Source organism: Planococcus citri, chromosome 4, assembly GCF_950023065.1.
Source record: "Planococcus citri chromosome 4, ihPlaCitr1.1, whole genome shotgun sequence".
Classification (NCBI taxonomy): Eukaryota; Metazoa; Arthropoda; class Insecta; order Hemiptera; family Pseudococcidae; genus Planococcus; species Planococcus citri.
The window spans coordinates 47,712,425-47,733,082 of record NC_088680.1 but is presented as its reverse complement, the minus strand read 5'-3'; the positions used below and the strand labels follow the sequence as shown (position 1 = coordinate 47,733,082).

The window sequence follows — 20,658 nt, the reverse complement described above, 5'->3', positions numbered from 1 at the left end:
CCAACCAACCAACCAACCAACCAAACGACACAAATCGTGAGTAAATCAGAAAATCACTCAGTTGATTGATCAATTAATCGAATGATCAATCAATCGAACATTCAGACAAACAAAAAACAAACAAACATTTCATCAATTGATCAACTAATTAAACAAACAAATAAATAAACAACCAAACGACATAAATCGTGAGTAAATCAGAAAAGCACTCAGTTGATTAATTAATTAATCAATCAATCAATCGACCAACCGACTATTTGAACAAACAAATGAAAAAGTTTATCAGCTGATTAGCTGATCAAACAATCGACCGATTGACTAGTAAACAATCTAACAAACAAACAACTTGAACTGCCAGTCAATTCATCAGCCCTGGTGTCTACCTAATTCGAAGAATAGCCTAGGTAAGTAGAAGTACCTAATGAATTTTTGAAAAACTATGACTGAAATATCCTGTCAGCATTGGCACAAATCGTTTTTTTAAGTTCAGCATCGCTCATCAATCATCATGTTCATCCAAAAATCAGTTTAAAATGAGAGGGTGGGGGGGGGTCAACTATCCAAAAACTGGAAAACAGGAGAATTTTCTCCAACGAGACTTTTAAAATTTTTATTCAGGTGTTTTGGAATTTTCTTGACTAAAAAATAATATTTTACCCATTTAATGAAATAAATTACTTATTCTGCTTTTCGAAGTGTATCAAGAGCCATCAAAATTTCGCTTCGTCTTTTTAAAAATCCAATTGGGAAGCAACAGGGAGTTCAAAATTATAATTTAGAGGAACACAATAATTAAACGAATCTCTGATCTCTCAATCTCAAATTTCAAAATTCTTAACAGGATTCGAAAATTGAAGTCCAAATTGAACACATTTTTCAAAATGAATTTCTGAGCAGATCGCGAATAAAGTCACCCGACTCCTCTCCCCCCCCCACATCCCTCCTTTCATAAACAAAAATCATCAACAAAGAAAAACATTAAATTTTGAAACTCTTGGGACAAGTTTTGACCATGAAATGTAACCTTGGTTCATACCACAAGGAAATGAATACATAACACTAGAAATTTTTTTAAAGGGTGTTTGATCGTCGCTTTGCCTTTTTGACTCTTTCAAAGGCTCATAAGTCATAAACAAACAGCAGAAACCACATCTTCGACGAAAGGGGAAGAATCTAGACAAACCTTGCGCATGATTTTCATCATTGGCCATCAATTAAAGTATCGTTCGTTATCATTATTACACGATACCAAACATGTACGGTAGTCGGTAGTGTATCCACATGATGCAATCGTACACTAACTAAACTACGCGTTAATTTCAATTAAAAGTCGTAAACTGCTCTATCACCCAAGAAACAATAAACATTAAAAAGATAAACGTAGTATATCGACGTCTGCGTCATTCGGGTGACTTCAATAATAAAACTTTCTTTCATCTAAACAGCGAACACACAGCTGCAGCTTAAAACCCAGCTCGTGGCTGTAATAGTACGTATCATGTACTCTCTCGTAAACAAATACACAAAAAAATATCGACAACCTGTTGAGGTGGTCGTATGAATGGTACATATACATACGAGCTGCAACACAGGATACCTATTACGCAGTGGGTTACACGTATTTATTCGTATGTACTTACATATTACGTACGTCAAAATGTACTTTTGCATCGTATCGTACCACAATACCAAAACAACAATAACACAATACTACGCTCGCTATTCGTCAATCGTCACCTTTGAAAAAGCAATTATTTCGACGCAAGTACATTCATGTACTTATTTGCCAATTAACGGATCTCTTTTTCTTTTTTTCATTTCATCGCGGGTCTCTCGCTTTTCCGCATATTATAGAGCTGCAGGTAGGTACCCAGACCCACCACCACACCGCGACTTGCGCACAGGTTATCATTCAGTCAATGTAAACAAACTTCGTCGTGTAATTGACCCTCTCTAAACCGGTAAAGAAAACAAAAAAAAAAAAAGAGAAAAAAATCCGTATTTTGCCACTTCCTCCTTCGTCTCGGTCGCAAAACCCGCATCGTATACTCCAACAACGTGGATAGACATGAAGGTAGGTAGAGGTACAGGTAGTACATAACTCGATTCCTAACGGGTTACTAATTTTAAACACACCAGTTCATTTGCCAAAGCCACGATGTGGTTTCTCCCCTTTCTACCTCCCCCTTTCACTGCATGGAATTTCGTCTAGTCTACTCCACCACATAGGTCCTTCTGTATATCGAAATTCGAATCATCGCGACTCGCGAGTTGAAGTTGACTCATCGTCATTAGCGATGAATCGCAGCGGTGAACCATTCGTATACACGATTTCCATTTCAAATCACACGATCTACCGACGAAAAAAAAAAACAACAAAAACAAAAACGAACCGAGCATCGCTCAATTATCGCTCACAGCACCGTAAATTTTTACATACCGTAACCATACCCATTTGACCTTAACGTTACCGTTTTTTGACATTTTGCATTTCACTTCGCGGCGGCGACCAATCACATCGTACATTAAACGGTCCTGTACCTCGGTAAGGTACACTCATTACTCACTCATACACTCCAAATACATACTTAGTACTCATACAAGACGGATTCTTTACAAGCTGCGTCATATTGTCGATGGCGATGACTCGAGTGTGGCGAGCATTTTTAATTACGTAACTAGAACGATGCCCTTTGTTGTTCCTTTGTTGTTAGCAAAGCATAAATTGCGACGATGAAAGAAATAATAAAAAGAGAGAGAAAAAACAAACACCAGCGTATAAAAAAAAATTCCAGGTTCATTACACGCTATAATCTTTTCTTCTTTCCGGCCACTGGCGCAGGCAGAGGGGGGAATATAAAGTATCTTCGATAACTTTTTCATTAGTTTTTCGCGTATTACACGAGACAGTTTGTGAATATCAAGTGTGTATTTTATTCCAGGTAAAGTTGCCTTCCCCCTCCCGCTTTCTAAGGTCATTACTTCGATGCTAATTTTCAACAATGCGAATTATGTACATGTCCGGGAAATTATCTTGGAAACGTTACTTTGTTGTAATTGAATCGTTCGGTGGATGAATTCGATTATTTGAGAAAAATACCTCCAAAATGAAATACATAATATTTTAGAATAATAATTTTTCATTTTGAAATATTTTTTAATAAAATTATGAAAAAATCAAGTATGAACTTTTTTGTTTTACCCTGTGAGAAAATTAATTTTTTTGGCATTTAAAAGTGGATTTTTTGATTATATTGTTGAATTTTTAGAAAAAGTTCACTAGAACAGGGCTCGTACCCAATTATTTCCAAAAAAAGTAACTTTAGTCACCAAAAAAGTTCAGGACGTAAAAGTGAGACTTTTTGACAATTTTAGGCATTTTTACGAAAAAAAATCAGACTTTTTTAGCAAACAACTTTTCTGCAGTTTTGATTGAAAATGTGACTTTCTTGTAAGTATTTTTTTTTTTTTTATAAAAAAGTGACTTTTTTGGAAATATTGACAAAACGCGAGACTTTGACAATTTTAGCAAAAATCGAAAAGCAACGACAATTTTTTTCAGTCTTTTTTTGTAAAAAATCAGGGTTTTTGGTAATTTTTGGGATTTTTAAGAAAAGAGAAAATTTTGTTTTGCAATCAATTTTTTGAAATTTCTGTTGAAAAATGAGGATTTTTTTGCAACTTTTTCATCAAAAAATTACTTTTTATGTATTTCCTTTGTGAAGTGAATACTGAGCCAGCGATATTCTTTTCGATCATTCAAAATATACAAAGAAAAATCAACAATATCTGAATCACTTCTATCAAAAAAATAATCTCCAATACTTCTAGCGACACTTTCTTCATCTACTTGAGTATACTAAAAACTCTTGAACGAACCCAAAAAGACACATTCCACCCAATCTTAACGATTCCAAGCTCCTTAACTGTAATAATTGCTTCATCAAGCAATCTCCTCCTCTTCCTCCTCAAGCCATCATACCGACAAAAAACTCGACTGATTTAAAAATTGAAACACAGAACAAAGTACACTTACAAAAAACCATCTCTAGAAACACTATCCAGAATCCAGAGCTATACAATCGACATCAGTATCTTTCCTTCACAAAGGCATTTCATTCCACACAAGTAACTCACCTAAACGTACACTCGCATTCGCCTTCAAAAACGCAGCCAGACCAGAGGGGGATCTAACCATTTGAAGAACTGCTTTTCGATTTTTTCAACCACTTCAAAGACGACGACGCGACCCTTCTTTATTATTTCCAACTATACCTACCTCTTCTCATACACATGTTCCTCGGTCTGTACCGTCTCTAGTCTCTCTACTTATGCTGGTGGTAATAAAAAAAATCCCTATCTTTGAATCCAACACAACTAAAACTGACAGTCGAACCAGCATTACCCAACATAGCAATGCTACAGAAATTCGAATATAGACTCGAACACACACGTACTCTGATTACCTACTCTACGTAATAGTAAAATGAATCTACCAAATAAGACCAAACATGAGAAAGAATCTTTTCGATGATATTGATTGTACAAACATAGAAATAGGAGTACATAATAGGTGACACTTTTAAAAAACAATGTAAATAACTCGACTACGTACCCATTGCTTTGGTTTCTTCTCGTTTAGCGTTTAATATGGAAAATTTGAATTTCGCCCGCACTTCAGTCTTATTACATGAGACTAGTAACAAATATAGTGAAAGGTAATCTTTGCTTTCTTCATCTAATCCTTTAGGATTGACTCGTAAACACCTGTAATTATCGAGCAGCCATAAAGTAATCATCACATCGTAAACAATATCTACGTAAATAGGTAGGTACTATTTTTATACAACACAAGCAAAATTACCCGCCCTTCGGGCAGGGAATAGAATTTAATACATGTATACGCACTGAAGTAACCTTCAAATTTTTATGTAAGTATATAATAATAAAAGAAAATCTCGCAAAATACCATATATGTACTGGAAGTTGCTGAAAAATCATAAAAAATTGATAATTTTTGACATTTTTGTCATTTTTTAAATTTGAGATTTCATCCTAAGGCCCATTTCTCCTGGACAAATTCCGGATGACATTTTTGAAAATCCAAAGTCCAGTGGACCATATCTACCTTCCAACTTGAGTCTGTGGTCAAAATTAGAAATTGTGTGATTCGAATCGCAGAAATGAATCGCGTATCAACTTTGAATCGGATTCAGAATCAGACTCTGAATTGTATTCAAAACAAAAATGAATCGGTGTAGTTGAATCGCAACATCACGATAAAATTTTTATTATCAATTTACCCATCTTTACAATCAGTGGGTTCAAGTCATTTTGTAGCATCCATCGATTTTTTAAAAAATGTTTAGATCCTTCAGCAGATTTTTGGAAATTTCCACAAAACTTCATCAAATGGATTTAGAAAGCTAAAATTCAATCTGCAAACTAATTTCAATACCTTGTGAAATCTAGTGCAAGTGCTTTCAACTCGTTTTGAAGCTTCTAGTTACTTTTTGGTCCTTCAAGGTCGACATGCACGAAACAATAGGGGAAGCTATTGATCAGATAGACCTCCCTTGCCAAATTTGTTAAATCTTGAAAACGTTTTGCCAGACTCGACAAAGTCGTTAAGTTTTGTAAATTTTTAGTCTCAATAAAGGGATTTATTTATCAGAAAAAAACTGTTTTTTTTCTTCTCGAAATACAAAATTTTGAGAGTTTTTGCCCTAAATTTTATTGGGTCTTTTTGCTTATGTTTTTTAAAACTGAAATTTCTACAAAAAATCAGTCAAATTTTTACGTCAAAAAATCGAATTCTTCCATAAAAAAAAAAAAACATTGTTCTCTCAATCTCAACTATCAAAATGAAAATTTTCAAAAGTTTTTGCCCTCGCTATTCCTGGCTCAATTTGCTTGATGATTATATTTGTATTTACAAAATGAAAATCAAAATTTTTTATAAATCATGGTGTAAAAATTTTAATGACAATCAAAAGAAAAATCTAACCATTGGGATATACTTATCAAATTTCATGTTTTGAAACTGATTTTTATGCAAGGAGTAAAAATTCCAAATTGACTAAGTGAAAAAAAAATGGAGTTGAAGAGATATGATTGGCCAATGAGTTCATCCATACTTTTTGAATTTCTTTAGAAATAGATCCACCTTCGATCTCCTATTCTCAAAGCACCTATGTAAAAATTGAAGCTTTGATGATTTTGTAAAATGCTTAGCAAATCGGAAATATTCGGCAGCGAAATGAAAGCTCAAGATATTCGTGACGTCATCAAAACTTTGAAGCTTAATTACAGCTTTTTAAAGCCTATAATCGCGAAAAAAATTTCAGTACAACCATCTGCGCATCACGCTGAACATTTTGAGTATTTTTTCACAATTTTCCGTCCAGCCGTTTTGCAGTGATGGCGTTACAAAGAAAACACCACTTCAATTTATTAAGTAGATAAATACGAAATACAAACAAACGTGCAATAATCACAAATATTTGATATAGATCCAATTATAACTCTGAGAGTCATATTTTTGAGCCAAAGTGTTACTATTACGGGATTTGAGAACCCTCTTTTCGAGTGATCCTTCAAATTCATGAATTTTTTTTTTCAAGTTATAAATGTCTTAGGGTCGTAAAATCTCACAATTTTTAGAATTATTGCAGTTGTATCAAAATTTTCGAAATAGTACTCTGGCTTTTCGAGATGTACCTATTTGAAAATTATTTTGAACCCTCAAGAGATTGAGGGCCATATCACAGAACACAACTTATGCTTGACTCAACTATGAGATTTTCCCAAGTCATAAGTAAAATTTGCTATCATAGAACAAAAGTAAACAAAAGTTGAGTTGAAGTTTTTCTTTTACTGGTATCATAAAACAAATGTAAGTTTTCTATATCATGCTATGTTGCCAATAACAATAAAGCTGCAAGATCCTGTAAGAACCAATCAAATTGCTAATAAATGGAAAAATTTTGTATAATCTGTGGGCAATTCCAAAAAAATAAAATTGTTTATTTTTGTTTACACGAGTAATCAACTCGTAGCTCACGTAACTGTCATGGGTCGTCGAATTATAAGCGTTTTCGACAATGTTTTCTTCTTTTCCTTTTCTGATTTTACGAGATAATTTCAAATTTATGCGAAAACGTTGCTACTTGTTTGATACTTAATGAGAGACTATGAAAGAGTGAAAAATAATTTAGAAATGTTACCTCGGTAAACTGATAAATCATAAATGATACTGAAATTACGAATCATGAAAAATGGGCAAACAATAAGATGAATGAAAAATACTCAAAAAATGAAAATAAATGTCAAATAATGTACATTTTGTTTTGTATGTACACTGGATTATCGCGAGATATATTCCTACCGTACGATTGTATCATTTATTATTATCTTCAAATTGGTCAGTTTAGCAGTTCAGATATCCGATGAAAATTGTAGTGAAAAATTTTTCAAACAAATAACAATGCATAGAAAACAATTCAGCATAACATTTCACCTAATAAACTCACTATTTATGCAGTTAATTTATTTTTTAAAAAAAGAAACACCCCTGAAAAATAATAAAGTAACTACAAAACGTATTTTTATTGTAAACATTTTGCTCAAGCTGAGCTTAAGACGTCAAATTTGACCTCTCAAGTTTTTTGTTTACAAAACAGTTTTCAAGTTGGAAAAAAACCATCTATGATACAAAAATTTGCTTAAGCAGCCATGTAAGTCTGAAAGTAAGCATAAGTAACGTTCTGTGATATGGCCCTGATAAATTAATTTCCAGCATTTGTGTTAAAATTTTTGATTTTTTTTCAAGGAAAATTTCAGTTTTGAAAACTAGGAACTGGACAAGGACATGGTCGAACTGAACTTCAATTTTGCAGCGAGCTGCACCCTCCTCCCTCCTCAAATTTGACCCAGAGAATGATTTTCTTGAATCTGAATCAATTCCAATACCAGCCATTGACCAAATATCCAATATATGCAGTTGACTTACCACTTAAGTTTATCGTTGGTTCCGGCTGAAAATGTAGACGATTTCAAAACTTCACCCATTTCTTCGCGACAGAAACTGAAATTATTGATTGTCCACATATAGCTGAATTTCACGACTTTCACCTGCAACACAAGCAATCAACAAAATGGTTCAATTAGAAAAACATCGTCTCACATAAAAACGAACATAAAATTAATCATAAGGCATACAGTAGAATTCACCCGTGTAAACCGCGCCTAAATTCAAATATGACCCAACCGAGATCCCTCTTGTGATTTTTTTCCCTTTTCCCTCATTTTGTTTCTTTCTGTCTCTCACCCTGACGTCTCTTTATCCTTATTCTAGCATAATATTCGAACGGTCGTTGGCCACACATTTGGCAAACCAAAGCTCAGACAAACGGCGTCACTTAAACGACACGATAGAGAGTTCGTGCGCTTTATACGCGGTAGGAGGCAAGGCAGTGGCGAGGGTGACGACGATACGATGGGTCGTATACCCCACACACAAAATATCATATACTATTTACTGCACAAGCACAACAACTTTAACAGCATCGTCGTATGGTACTATAATATTATACGGGGCCAATCCCTTGATTCTTCATACCCACATCTACCTTCCCCCCTCCTCACCTTCTTATTCGTCGACGGTTCGCAAACGTGCATCACCACCACCATTCGAGAAATCGTGCACAATTTACAAAAAAGTTCGCTTCTGTTTCGATGCAAGTTCTCCGCACCAAAATCAGCTTTCTTCTTACCTATACAGCAACATCGGGGTAACTACTTTCGTTCACGTAAAGCTTCCTCTTCTCATAACCACATCCCTCATAAGCTATTTCCTGCGTTCTCTTTAACCGCAGTAATTAATAAGTACAATTAAGTCTGTACAATGTACGACGACAACAACGACGACGACTCCATCACGTCAGATGATCGCCTTCAATTTCATTTCTTCTAATAAGTTCTCTTAATTGACGCAAGCCATAGTTTTTTGCCCTCGCGTTCGTCTTCGCCCACCGAGCATTTTCGCCTTTCAGTCATACTTATTCCAAAGTACGTGATTAATTTTCCAAAATACATCGTTTGAAAAATTTTATATCGTTGGCATTTTGCGGATTTCCTCCTCCGCAGGGTGATATTAAGAGAAATCCCTCGACTTCACTTCGCCTGCGTTTTTTTTTATCTAACGTATTAAATTTCTCTTCTTTAAACTTTTCCTTTCATTGCGCCAAGGTACTCGTATAGTAAAGCTCCGCAAGCTTCATCTATTCTAGTTTCAGAGAGCAAATTGCTTTTAGGTGAATTACCCGACACGAACCGCGCGTACCGCGCAGTCGGCCGTCGACCTTTCTATTAAAATTAAAGATAGAGAAAAAATTCTCTCTTATCTTGACCCTTGCTCTTTCGTTCACTCTTTAAATCAGTAAATCACCTCTTGAGAAAAAAAAAATTTACGCGCAAACAGACGACCACGATGGAGGTAATTAGCAGTAGCGGCGGCGGTAGCGGTGACATTATCATTAACAGAATACAAGAAACTAAACCGAACGACAACGAGAAACGATTGTACGGGGGCCAAAAATACGTCAACCGTAAACGTCGTCTTAATCGTTGGTAATTTTCGACGCCATTTTCCTAAAAATAATTACTCTAAATAGCGCGGACAATTGACCATACCGTATGTGCAACGGATCGGTGGTAGCATCAGTGACAGTGACTAAAACTGGTGATGCTTTTGGCTTACTCATCATCGGGCAATTATACCGGAGAAGAAAGAGGATAGTGGTAAATTAGAATTAGGTAGGTACATACGAGTATTTCCGCAACATAACGCGTAATTTGGTACGTTTTAATCATGTATCGCTTTAGTTGGTAGAACTGACATAGCCGTACTGATTCATTCGCAGAAAATACCTCAAATCGTAAAATGGTAGCAGAGCATGTGTTTTTTTTCAGCAGTATTGAATAATTTGATAAAAAATTTAAAATCTGGCTGATATGATCTGCATTCAAAAAGTATCCAGTCTAGAATCAATCTGGATGTTCAAAATCAAGGGCGATCAAAAATGCAACATGGTAGCAGAGCATGTGTTTTTTTTTCAATAATTCCAAAATTCAACAGATGGCCAGCAATCTTCATCCAAGATGAAACAGATCCAAAGCCAGTGCCACCAATATACATCACATGGTAGCAGAGTCACTTTTAATCAAATAAATATGCAATTTAATCAGGTTCGGAAATGAGATATGTTCTCTACACATGAAATATTCTGGATCCAAAACCACAAAAGAACAATTGAAAATGACACATGGTAGCAGAGGATGTGGTTCCACGAATTACTTCTGATTTTTCATGCGAGCCTTATCCTTGCATTTTTTTTTCAATGATTTTCAATGTGTCTGTGGATGTAGTTGCAGATCTCAAAACTGTCGAATTCAAATCAGAAAAAAACCACGCTCTGCTACCATAATCGCTCCTAGAAACAATTAACCACCTTATGCACAAAACTTCCCATCGCTCACCAGTCAGTTCTACCAACAAATGAAATATTATACAAACATAGCAAATTACCCAGCACACAAACGACCTTCTTGCACTTTTCTCAACGCAAATACTCATCTTTCACACCGCAATGTCGCCAAAGACAAACGTGCCATCGTCTCTGGCTCCGCTACGCTCGACCCTACCACCCTTCTCTTTACCTTCAGCCGCCTCTTCCGTCATTCAACATTTCTTTCTCGCTCTCAGCCTCTCTCTCATTCGCTCTTTCTCTGCAACTCTTTCACCGACAGCACCACCAGGTGAGGTGAGGTGTGGTGCGGCGATTCGAGTGTTAAAAAGTTATTCAACTTGCACGAAAACTCGCGGCATTCGGTTTACAGCTCTGACCTTGAATGATGATAACAACACGACGGTAAACGGTACACGCTCGTATTATGCTCGTACATGTGCATTTGTGCGCGTGCGATGTACTTGCACCTCTCTCATCGCTTCTTTTTTTTTCTATCTTTATTGAATATTTCACGCACACACAAAGTTCATCGTATAGTCGATTAATCGCATATCGAAAAGAGAAGGGAGCCAGCGTGCATAAATATGCCCGTTTTTCACCGAATTCTTTCATCTTCCTCGGTGTAAATCCTAATTCCCGAAACGTGATTGTCGTAAAATTACGTAACAATACGTTCGGGATGGACGGGACGACGCACCAGATGGGCTGAGCGGACAGCGGTGCGTATTTATTATGCGTTCGTTGAACTGACTCTCTACCTCTTCACATAGTATACACGTTTCCAATACACACGTTACATATTTTCGTTAGCATCGAGTACAATGGATAAGAATCGCTCACGTGGAGATCAAGTTTACAGAATTTTCCCATCAGTCGAGCCTAAGCCTGACCAAGGTGTCTATCTAACAAAACCTCTTAATCAAAAAAATGCAGGACTTCTATAAGACCTTCTCATTTCTGCAGGACCCTAAGCCCTGCCTTTCTCAAATTTTATCTTTCATTCTCAAGAAATAAATTCTCGAAACTCGAAAAATTTTTCAATTTTCACCCAACATTTCCCAAAAAAGCGTTTTCAACATTTGGGAAAATTTCACAGATTTTTACACCCCCCCCCCCTCTCCAAGTTGATGTTGAAGTAGTTGAACTCTTAATGGATGAAAAATGCAACAATTTTGAGCCCCAGTCCCACTTTGACTGACTTTGACGCTCAATTTCAATGAAATTTTGAGAAATTGTCATACCATTGGAACAGCTGACAAATTACGATAACGTTTTCTCAATTTTAAAGGCGAGTTTGGGGGGGAGACTGCATTATAAAATTTTGTCCAAAACAAAACAAAAATGAATAATGCGACGTTAGGCACATTATTTATCACATTTTTCACCAGTCAAGATCAAAAATCTATCAAATTTTTCAACAGACACTTGAATTTTGCAAAAAATTGACGTGATCGAAAAAATGATGTGACATATCGTTTGTTACATTTTCAAAGGCGCTGAGTCCGAATTTGCGATCATTTTTTTATTACGATCCTCTGTTCTCCAATTCTTGACAATTAATAAGCTTCTAGCCCCCATTTTGCCGCTCCCAACCCAACTATCGAACATGACTCGGATTATTTTTGAAAAAGCCTTTCAAGGTACGAATCACCATCATCATCGTAGTCACCTATCGACCTCGAATTGCGAACTTTTTAACCTGTTTCCGAACACGATCTACGACGGGGTCATTCGATCACCTCGCTCTGCCTCTCTCTTTCTCTCATTATTACTCGTATGATCGAGTTCATCGTGGTCGCCATTCTTTTTTAAACAGAGCAAACTTCGGTGCGCCTTTATCATGGCTGAATGCTGCCGTTGCTCGAGTATCAACACAACAACAACAACAACAACAACCTCAATACAATTTCTGCGATCTGTACAGTGCACTTGTATAGTCAAATCGGTGTACTTTGAGGTTCGCTTGTTTCGAGATGATTTTTTCTCTCCTTTACCCATAGCTAGTCAGCGAGTTGCAAGTACTTACACAGAGTACACAAACGGTCGATGATCCCGCATTAATAAAACGATACCGTTTTTCCAGCAGTATCCGCGTTAAAATATTTCTTCTCTGTACATTATATACGCACATATACGTACGTACATACACACTACACAGTGCATCATATATAAATAATATCTACACAGCGCAGCTAAACCGAGCGCAACGACACTTTGGCCACCGTTATACACACCGATAAATTATGCTCTTTTAAAACCACCGAAAATTTTCTCTCTCTTTTATATACGAGTACGTACGTATCTACGTATGTAATGTACGTAATCTGGCATCGTTTTTGTTGCCGTTGTTGTTGGCGGTGGCACTCGACGGTATACCATATAACACATAGTACACTTTGTTTGTACACTAAATCACACCACAATACACTATATGTATGTATACCTCTTGTATATACGTATTCTATATCTTCTCACCGCCTGCACCTTTGCGCATTTTCAACTACCATATATTATCCGCATCGCCATCATATAAGAGTATAATATGTACTTATTGTGCATGAGCCAACGTACTCGCGCCCCGGACCCCCGGAATCCCGGATGGACGGACGCGGACGCGTTCGCGTACCCATATACTTAATACTACGTACGAATAAATTTTTTCGCCATTTCGCCCTTCGAACGTTTACCTGCGTTCTGTACGAGTAGTTTTCCAACCGACGACGACGATACGATGAGGACACCACACCCGTTGCAGGGCCAAAGAACCGTATTTCTATAAAATTAATGCGAATTTTAACCCGTACTACACGAGTCGATTCAATTTACAGATCGTTTTCATCGTACCGTACGCCGAGATACGCCCTTTTTGCAAAGACAACGCAGGATGTTGGGAACGGTATTAAATGCGCGGATGTGGTGCAATATCGATGAATCATTTATTCATTATCGCTCGATTTAACTTTTAAAGTAAGTACTACGTAATACGTATTTGAGACTGAGAAATTTAAGCTATATATACGATAAGGTATAACGAAATTTTAGAGATGATCTACGGTTTTTTTTTCGGAAACTTGATGAGGGGTGGTGACGTTACGGAACAGAATTCGATCACGAACGTGAATTTAAAAGTTCAATATTCTTTTTTCATACCAAATTTGCTCGAAATTGTTGCAAAACAAATCGAATAAATTGTTGAATAGCTGAAGTACTTTTGAAAATATTTCGAACACGATAAAAATCTCACAAAATGTTGTCAGAAATCTTTCAAAAGTGAAAAAAAAACGTGACAGAAAATAAATAAGTTTCTGTTGCAAGAAATCACCACCTGTAAAAAGTTTTTTCAAAATTTTGTTGGACTCGTTTTCATTTTCGAACATAGTAAGAAGTAGGCACATCCCAATTATTTTATCTCAAAAATGAAAAAAAAGTATGCAATTTCTTGAAATTTTGCAAATTTTCAAGATTCTATTTTTAAAAAAATTTTTGAACAGATTTTTCAAAAATTTTATACTTTTCTGAAAAATTCACCAATCTATTACCGTTTCTACGATTTTACTAATTTTCATGTTGTTTAGAATGATTTTCGAATTTTTTAAAATTTTTAGTAGGTATATTTTCTTTTTTTTTGTTTTTGCTGTTTGTGGATTTTTTTCTAATCATGCTTTAAAATATTTTTTCACATCCTTTTTTTGTTTCTAAATGATGTTTTTTGTTCAAATGTTACAGAAATGGTTCAATTTTTTTTAATGCCAACAAATTATTTTTATTTTGACAGATTAAATTTTTAAAAATTGTTTTTCATTTACTTTCAAAGTTTTTTACTTTTTTTTCGGTTTTCTGGTTCGATATACTTAATGAAAATCTAATTTTCCACAATTCCTGCAGTTCTATTAAATTTTAGGCTGTTTAAAATTACTTCATCAAATTTTATCAAAATTTTTTGTTTTCCTCATTTTATTTATTTTTTTACCATTTTTTTTACGCTAATTGCAACAATTGATTCCACTGTTTGGTATTTTATCAAAATATCAGAATATTACATAAGCAAAATTTTCATGTTTTTACTACAATCTTGTTCAAAAATAATGTTTCTAGTTTTTTTTTTACGTTTTTTTATTTTTCAAATTTTGAAAACTTTAATTAAAATGGATGTAGTACTGGCTCATGATTTCGATTCTCTTCTATCTCATCATGATACGACTGACCATTGGCCAATGACAAGCGACCCCCAAAACTTTTCTTTCGCTTTGTGTTTTGGTTCGCAGTAATTTTCCGTGCAATCAAGGCGTGTTAATTGATTATTCAAATTTTTCCTTTTTCTTTCGGACTTGCATCATGTCTACTACTACTACATATTCATTTGAATACAATTTCATTCAAATCTATTCATCACAGACTAAGAAAGACAAGTGAACCCAATTTCGAAATTTCAACTTTACAGAAGCGATTTACGCAATTGATAGACGTTACACAGGGTGATCCAAAACTTGAAGTATAACTGACAAAAGGTATCAGTCTATAAACCTTCTTTTTAGAATGAAATTTTTAAAAATCTCTCATCACAATCAATCAATCTATCCATCTGAATTAAGCTTTCAAATTCTGGCTCAGAGCATCCCCAAGATGAAACCCCCTCTCTTCTTTTTCCCCTCAGTTTTGCAAAATCACCTCCCACTTCAAGTACATAATACATACGATGATTGAATTATCTCAAATTTAGCTTACCTGAGTATAGCACCAATTTTCGGCAACTGGAGTTTGGCTATCGTTGGGTGATGGACTCGGTACTCTGGTAGGTGCGGCGGCTGATAAATTCGAACTGGAGCCGGCTGCCACGCGCACCGGACCATTTTGACCCGATGAGCCCGAGCAGTCGCTCACCACTGGCACCCTGTTAACACAAGAAAAAAGTATATCATTAATATCGGTTTTTTTTTCTCATCATTTTAAGCTCGAAAAATATCCAAAGACAAAATAAACTTCAAAGCACAAATCCCAAAAAAATCATTTGCAGATCTTTGCAAACTTTCAAGTACAAATTATCAACAAAATACCCCACAACACCTTACTCCCTTTCTTTTTTTTACAAATAAACACGAACGATGATTTTTTTTCAAATTCCAATTTGTAAAGATTACCAATAACTCTTCATCTATTGCTCAAAATACACATTTTTTCGAGTCACATTTACACCAATTATTCTCAAATTACGTACATTGCCACCAGTTCTCTGCCAGACAAATTTTACGATGTTATCCAACAACAAAACATCCTTTCTCACCGAAAATTTTCATTTATTATGCACACCACTCCAACTGGTAGTGGTACCAGCATCATTATTTAGTAAAAAAAATATAATACGTATGCACCGAAAATTATTATTACGGTATGGAACAGTTACGAATACGACCACGAGTGCACTGTACTCGCATAAACCATTATCGCGAGAGTCGCGAACATCAAATAAAATCCACGTACGAGCGATTCTTGCAGATTGGCGGAGACGAATTTCAACAATATCTCTACTCTTATTTACCGCCCGCCAAGTTCATTTGCCTCGTAGAGAGCATCAAGAGTACATACTTTACCGCTGCAGCAGCTTTGGCAGCTGCTGGTAACTGCATCGCTACAGTTCTACACGGTATTTTACTTCTTTTTTTTTCTTTTTTTTGAAGGGTCAATGCACACAGAACACCAGCAAGCAACCCGAGAATATCAAACGAGATGGTTGTATAAAAGCGCAAGCGGTAATCGAGACATTAGAATAAATCTTCCTTCGTATCACTTATATTATAGCTGGTGCTACTTCTTTCCCTATTTTATTATTTATACTACATAAGTAAGTAAAGTATAAGGGTACTTTGAAGGAAAATTTCAATTTCGAAAATCGCGAGTAATTTTCCATAGATTGGTGTTCTCGAGTCGAAAGAAAAGCAACCCTTCGATATATCGTATTATTGAATTTCAAACCAATGTCAGATACCTTCAGCTTCCAGGCATTGACAGAATAAAAGAGAACATTTTCTTTCGAAAGGGGAAGAAGAGAAGAAGGTGAGCTTCTGCTATTATCTAACGATAAAACAACACTGAATACTTAACATTCCTCTATTCCTCTTTGGATTAATCTTTTTTTTTTGGGAGTATATCGACTGAAAATTGAGAGACGAGGGGAGGGAGGAATGGAGAGTGGAAAGAGGGTACCGAGGAGAAGTCATAAAAGATAGAATTCCATTTTTTGTAAAAAAATTTAAAAAATTTGTAACGTCATCATTGGGGACAGATTCGAATTTCCATTCAATTGCCACCCCTTTCCCAAATTTTGACTAGAATCTGAAAACCGAAAATCATAATAGCACCTCATTTAAACCTTTACTGACCTTCTATACTTTTTTCCTTCCACGAGCCAATATTTTTCCCTTTCCTCTCTCATATCCTCAAAAAGTCAAAAAAAAAAACACCAGACAACTGCGCATCACTTTTGAAACGTATGGTCATTGTTTCGACTATAAAAACACGAATACCTCTTCGTAATTCTTTTTTTTTTTTAATTCGCACAAACAACTCGAATGGCCATCGTAGGGTCATTTCACGTTGAAAACACTCGTAAAATTATATTAGCCGACCTCATTTTTTTCTTCAAATAGCCTCTCCTCAATAGTATATTGATCGAACGATAAAAAAATAATTAATCTCGACGTAGACTTTCTTCCTCTGGTCTTCGTTCGTTATAATACGTGTGCAATAATAATCGATGTGGGAAAACATTTGGTATCGTTTAATAAACATTTTTCTATTCGTAATACATCTTTTTTTCAAAAAATACAATTTAAATCGATGTCAAAGTAACTCAATTAGGTACCCATAACATTTTCCAACTTCGGTTCTCATATCTAATACCATTTGTTAACTTATGAGATGGTAGAGGAGAGAGGGAAATTCAGAGGATGGAAAAGAGAAAAAAAACCTGCATTCATTTGAATCTGCAACTGTCTCGTTGTTGAATCTCACCATAATACTTTGTACCAAAGCGTAACCTCAAAATCAATAAAATTCAAGCACCTATTTTTTTCTTCTTCTGTCAACAGTGCTAGAAAAATACGTTTGCTGGACCGTTAAAACCGAATACTTTAACCTTTCAGTTTAGTAGAAAGAAAATTGATTCATCATGTTCGTGACGAAGTACCTAAATCTTAACGTTAATAGAATTCTATCTCTCATTGCTTCTCTTAATCGGGGCCTCTTTCCCAATCTCTAGTATTCTTAGTACTAAATGAAAAGGAGTGGGGAAGATGGCCGAATTGATAAAAAAATCCGATTTCGATAGTCTCTGAAAAAGTATTACTTTTTTAAGAATTCACTTCAATTTCCTTATAAACTTATCATATCATATCCATTATCACAATAATAAATGCCAGAAAAAAAGGCTCTTATTTTACATTTTATCGACAAATTTCCATCTTCTCGAAAGATAAAATAGTCGAGAAAATATCCTCGTTTTTTGTTCAGTCAATGATGGGAAGGACACAGCTGAAATTTAGTCGTGACATAATTCGGGCAAGCGAATGAAAAAAAAAAAACTTTACATATTTCAAGGATAAACGCAACCTGTGTGTAATAATTCAATAGAATAGATGTTATAAGCACGTATTACGTCCCTAACCCAAACCAACTGACAACGATAGCATTTATACACCGACACTTAATCATTATTTTCCATTCGGAATTTTCCCACCTGTCACCGCGACTCCAAACGGGTGAAATTTTTCATAAAACCATTCGTTTTTCGTACACCGAATCGAACCGAACCGAACGACCAAAACACAGTGCAAAGGATCCAACCCCGCACAGAAGGATGACAATCGAGTCGAGCTGATCATTTGCTCGCTTCTATTCGCATTTATTACGCTCATTGACCGGTGAAAAAAAATCATTCCTTTCGTTTTGTGGCATTTTTTTTTGTCGTCGTTTTCGTCGTATAGCGTTCGGTTCGGTTTGCTATTTTTACTCGAACGAGCACGAGCATTTCTTTGTAAAATAGCGCAATGCGAGTTCATTAACGGTACGTGCGATCAACGCGGTCAAAACCCGATGAAATTGCCATTTATGCGGAAGGGCGATGCAGTAGTAGAAAATCAGAGCACCGGTATCTTCGGCCACTGCCCATTTGACCGAATGCTCCGGCCGCGGTCGTCCATTAACCCGCGGCAGCTGCCGCTATTTCTACCAAAGTCGTCGTCATCATCATCATCATCATCATCATCATCGCCATGTGTATCATTATTATCATCGTTGCCATCCTAGAAGATCCAATGGATTCCACATGGGATGTCTTTTCGTATGAATATACACGATATTACTCACATATTCGAGCATATGTGTGTACAGTTTGACTCAAAAGGTTCTGACTGATCGAAATAACTTTCCATCTAAATAATGATTTACTTAGGACCCTTCCATCGTTTTTTTTTTTTTTTGACATTTCTGAATAGTTTCGAAGCCTCCTCTAAAAATTCAACATTTTTTGACCATTTTCAAATTCACCTGCAGAAAATCACCCTAATCTATGTACTTCAAAAGTTCAAAATTTTCCGACAACAGAGTCTTTTTGACATGCCCTTTTCATCTATTGTAGTCCCATTCTGAAAGATCCAGAACGTGACTCAATCGAGAAGTTCCTTGATTACCTCCTTCTCATTTGCCTGATTCTAAGACATGTTCCAATTTTTTCAGGACACCTTTTACACAACCGTTGACCTGAAATTTTCGACCTTACGTCAGTACTGGATCAGCTCAAGCTACTCGTTATCTCCAGTCCAAAGTTAGAACTATTCTCACCAATCGAGTCTTTAGGGTCATCTGTATAGGTACGAGTACTACATCAGTCCATCTACCTCACATACTCCACATACGAATTCGAATCGAGTACATATGCACGATAAAAACAACGGGACAAGAAATGAAAAAAAAATTCTCTCCTATAACGACAACCGGACCACTCCACTGCCTTCGCCGCCGCCATCCTCGAATAGCATCCTCACCATCATACGCGCGATGACCACAAAACACGCACGAGTCAATGACCTGTTCTCCATCTCTACGATATCCTCACAACAGTATCAACGTAGTTGCCTTATAACTTGACTTTTTAAAAATACGACTGTACTATAATGAACAGATTCCATTTCGCGAGAAACGCCCGCCACCACCGAATACATATAAAACTGACCTCTTCTCGTCTTCATCTGCGAGTATAAATGCGAACGATGCCCCAGCTCGAGCACATTTTCTCCTCTTGCAAAAGATACGAGTAGAAAGAGGTACGCGAGCTGTCTCTCTATTTCTTTCTATCTCACGAGGATATTCTACTTCGATCTAAGGTTCGGGCGGGCGCACACTGTGCGGCACGCCGCGCCACCTCGTACCGTGTTCCATATAACCTCGTTACCGTTTGCTCGCCCATTTATCTTGCGGTTCTTTCCATCAATTTGCAAATCATTTCCGTACACTCTATCACGACTCTATTTATTTCCCTTCGATACTCCACTGCCCATTAACCTCCTCCTACACGTTGACATAGCTGTAGCGTATATATACGAGTATATCTCGTTCAGAAAAAAATGAAATAGTATTACGTACATCGACGTATACCATAGTTAGTGAGTATACTGTTATACGCGTAACCCCTCTTAGCGTTCTCCTATTGCTCCGTTTTTCATTTTATTTTTTTGTTTTAATGGCAACGTGCTCCTAAATACTCGAGTACCCACTACCCAGACATGCGGAGAGAATGGATGGGTATATTTAAATGATCGTACAGCAGGTACACCAACTTCTCGTACCTCACATACATATAAGGAATAAAGTCATTTTTTATCCTTTTCACCGAAGAATGTTACACTCGAGTGCGTTGTTTCACTCCTCCTTCTCTTCGCTACCACCGGATCATGCACAGATGTACAATACACGTGAATATTATATTATATTTTCCTCAATTGATGCAATATTCTCACACGAGTGGCCACAATATGACGACGACGACGAGTTGACGATGCACTCGTAATGATGAATCGACGACTTCTCAACAAACTTCCAATCCCTTTAATTATTTTTTCAACATATAGCTAGATGT

At 36.2% G+C, this 20,658-nt stretch overlaps 1 protein-coding gene across 4 annotated transcripts in view; it reads right to left on the bottom strand.

Annotated features, from left to right (window-relative positions):
- rdx (BTB/POZ and MATH domain-containing protein rdx) overlaps positions 1-20,658 on the bottom strand; it is a 161,433-nt gene that overhangs the window by 10,949 nt on the left and 129,826 nt on the right. For all 4 annotated transcript variants that reach the window (XM_065363024.1, XM_065363025.1, XM_065363021.1 and 1 more), the window contains 3 exons: positions 15,255-15,420; positions 8,012-8,133; positions 4,616-4,767 (listed from right to left, as the gene is read on the bottom strand). In XM_065363024.1, the coding sequence (XP_065219096.1) occupies positions 4,616-4,767; positions 8,012-8,133; positions 15,255-15,420 (440 nt within the window). The remainder of the gene's footprint in view (positions 1-4,615; positions 4,768-8,011; positions 8,134-15,254; positions 15,421-20,658) is intronic.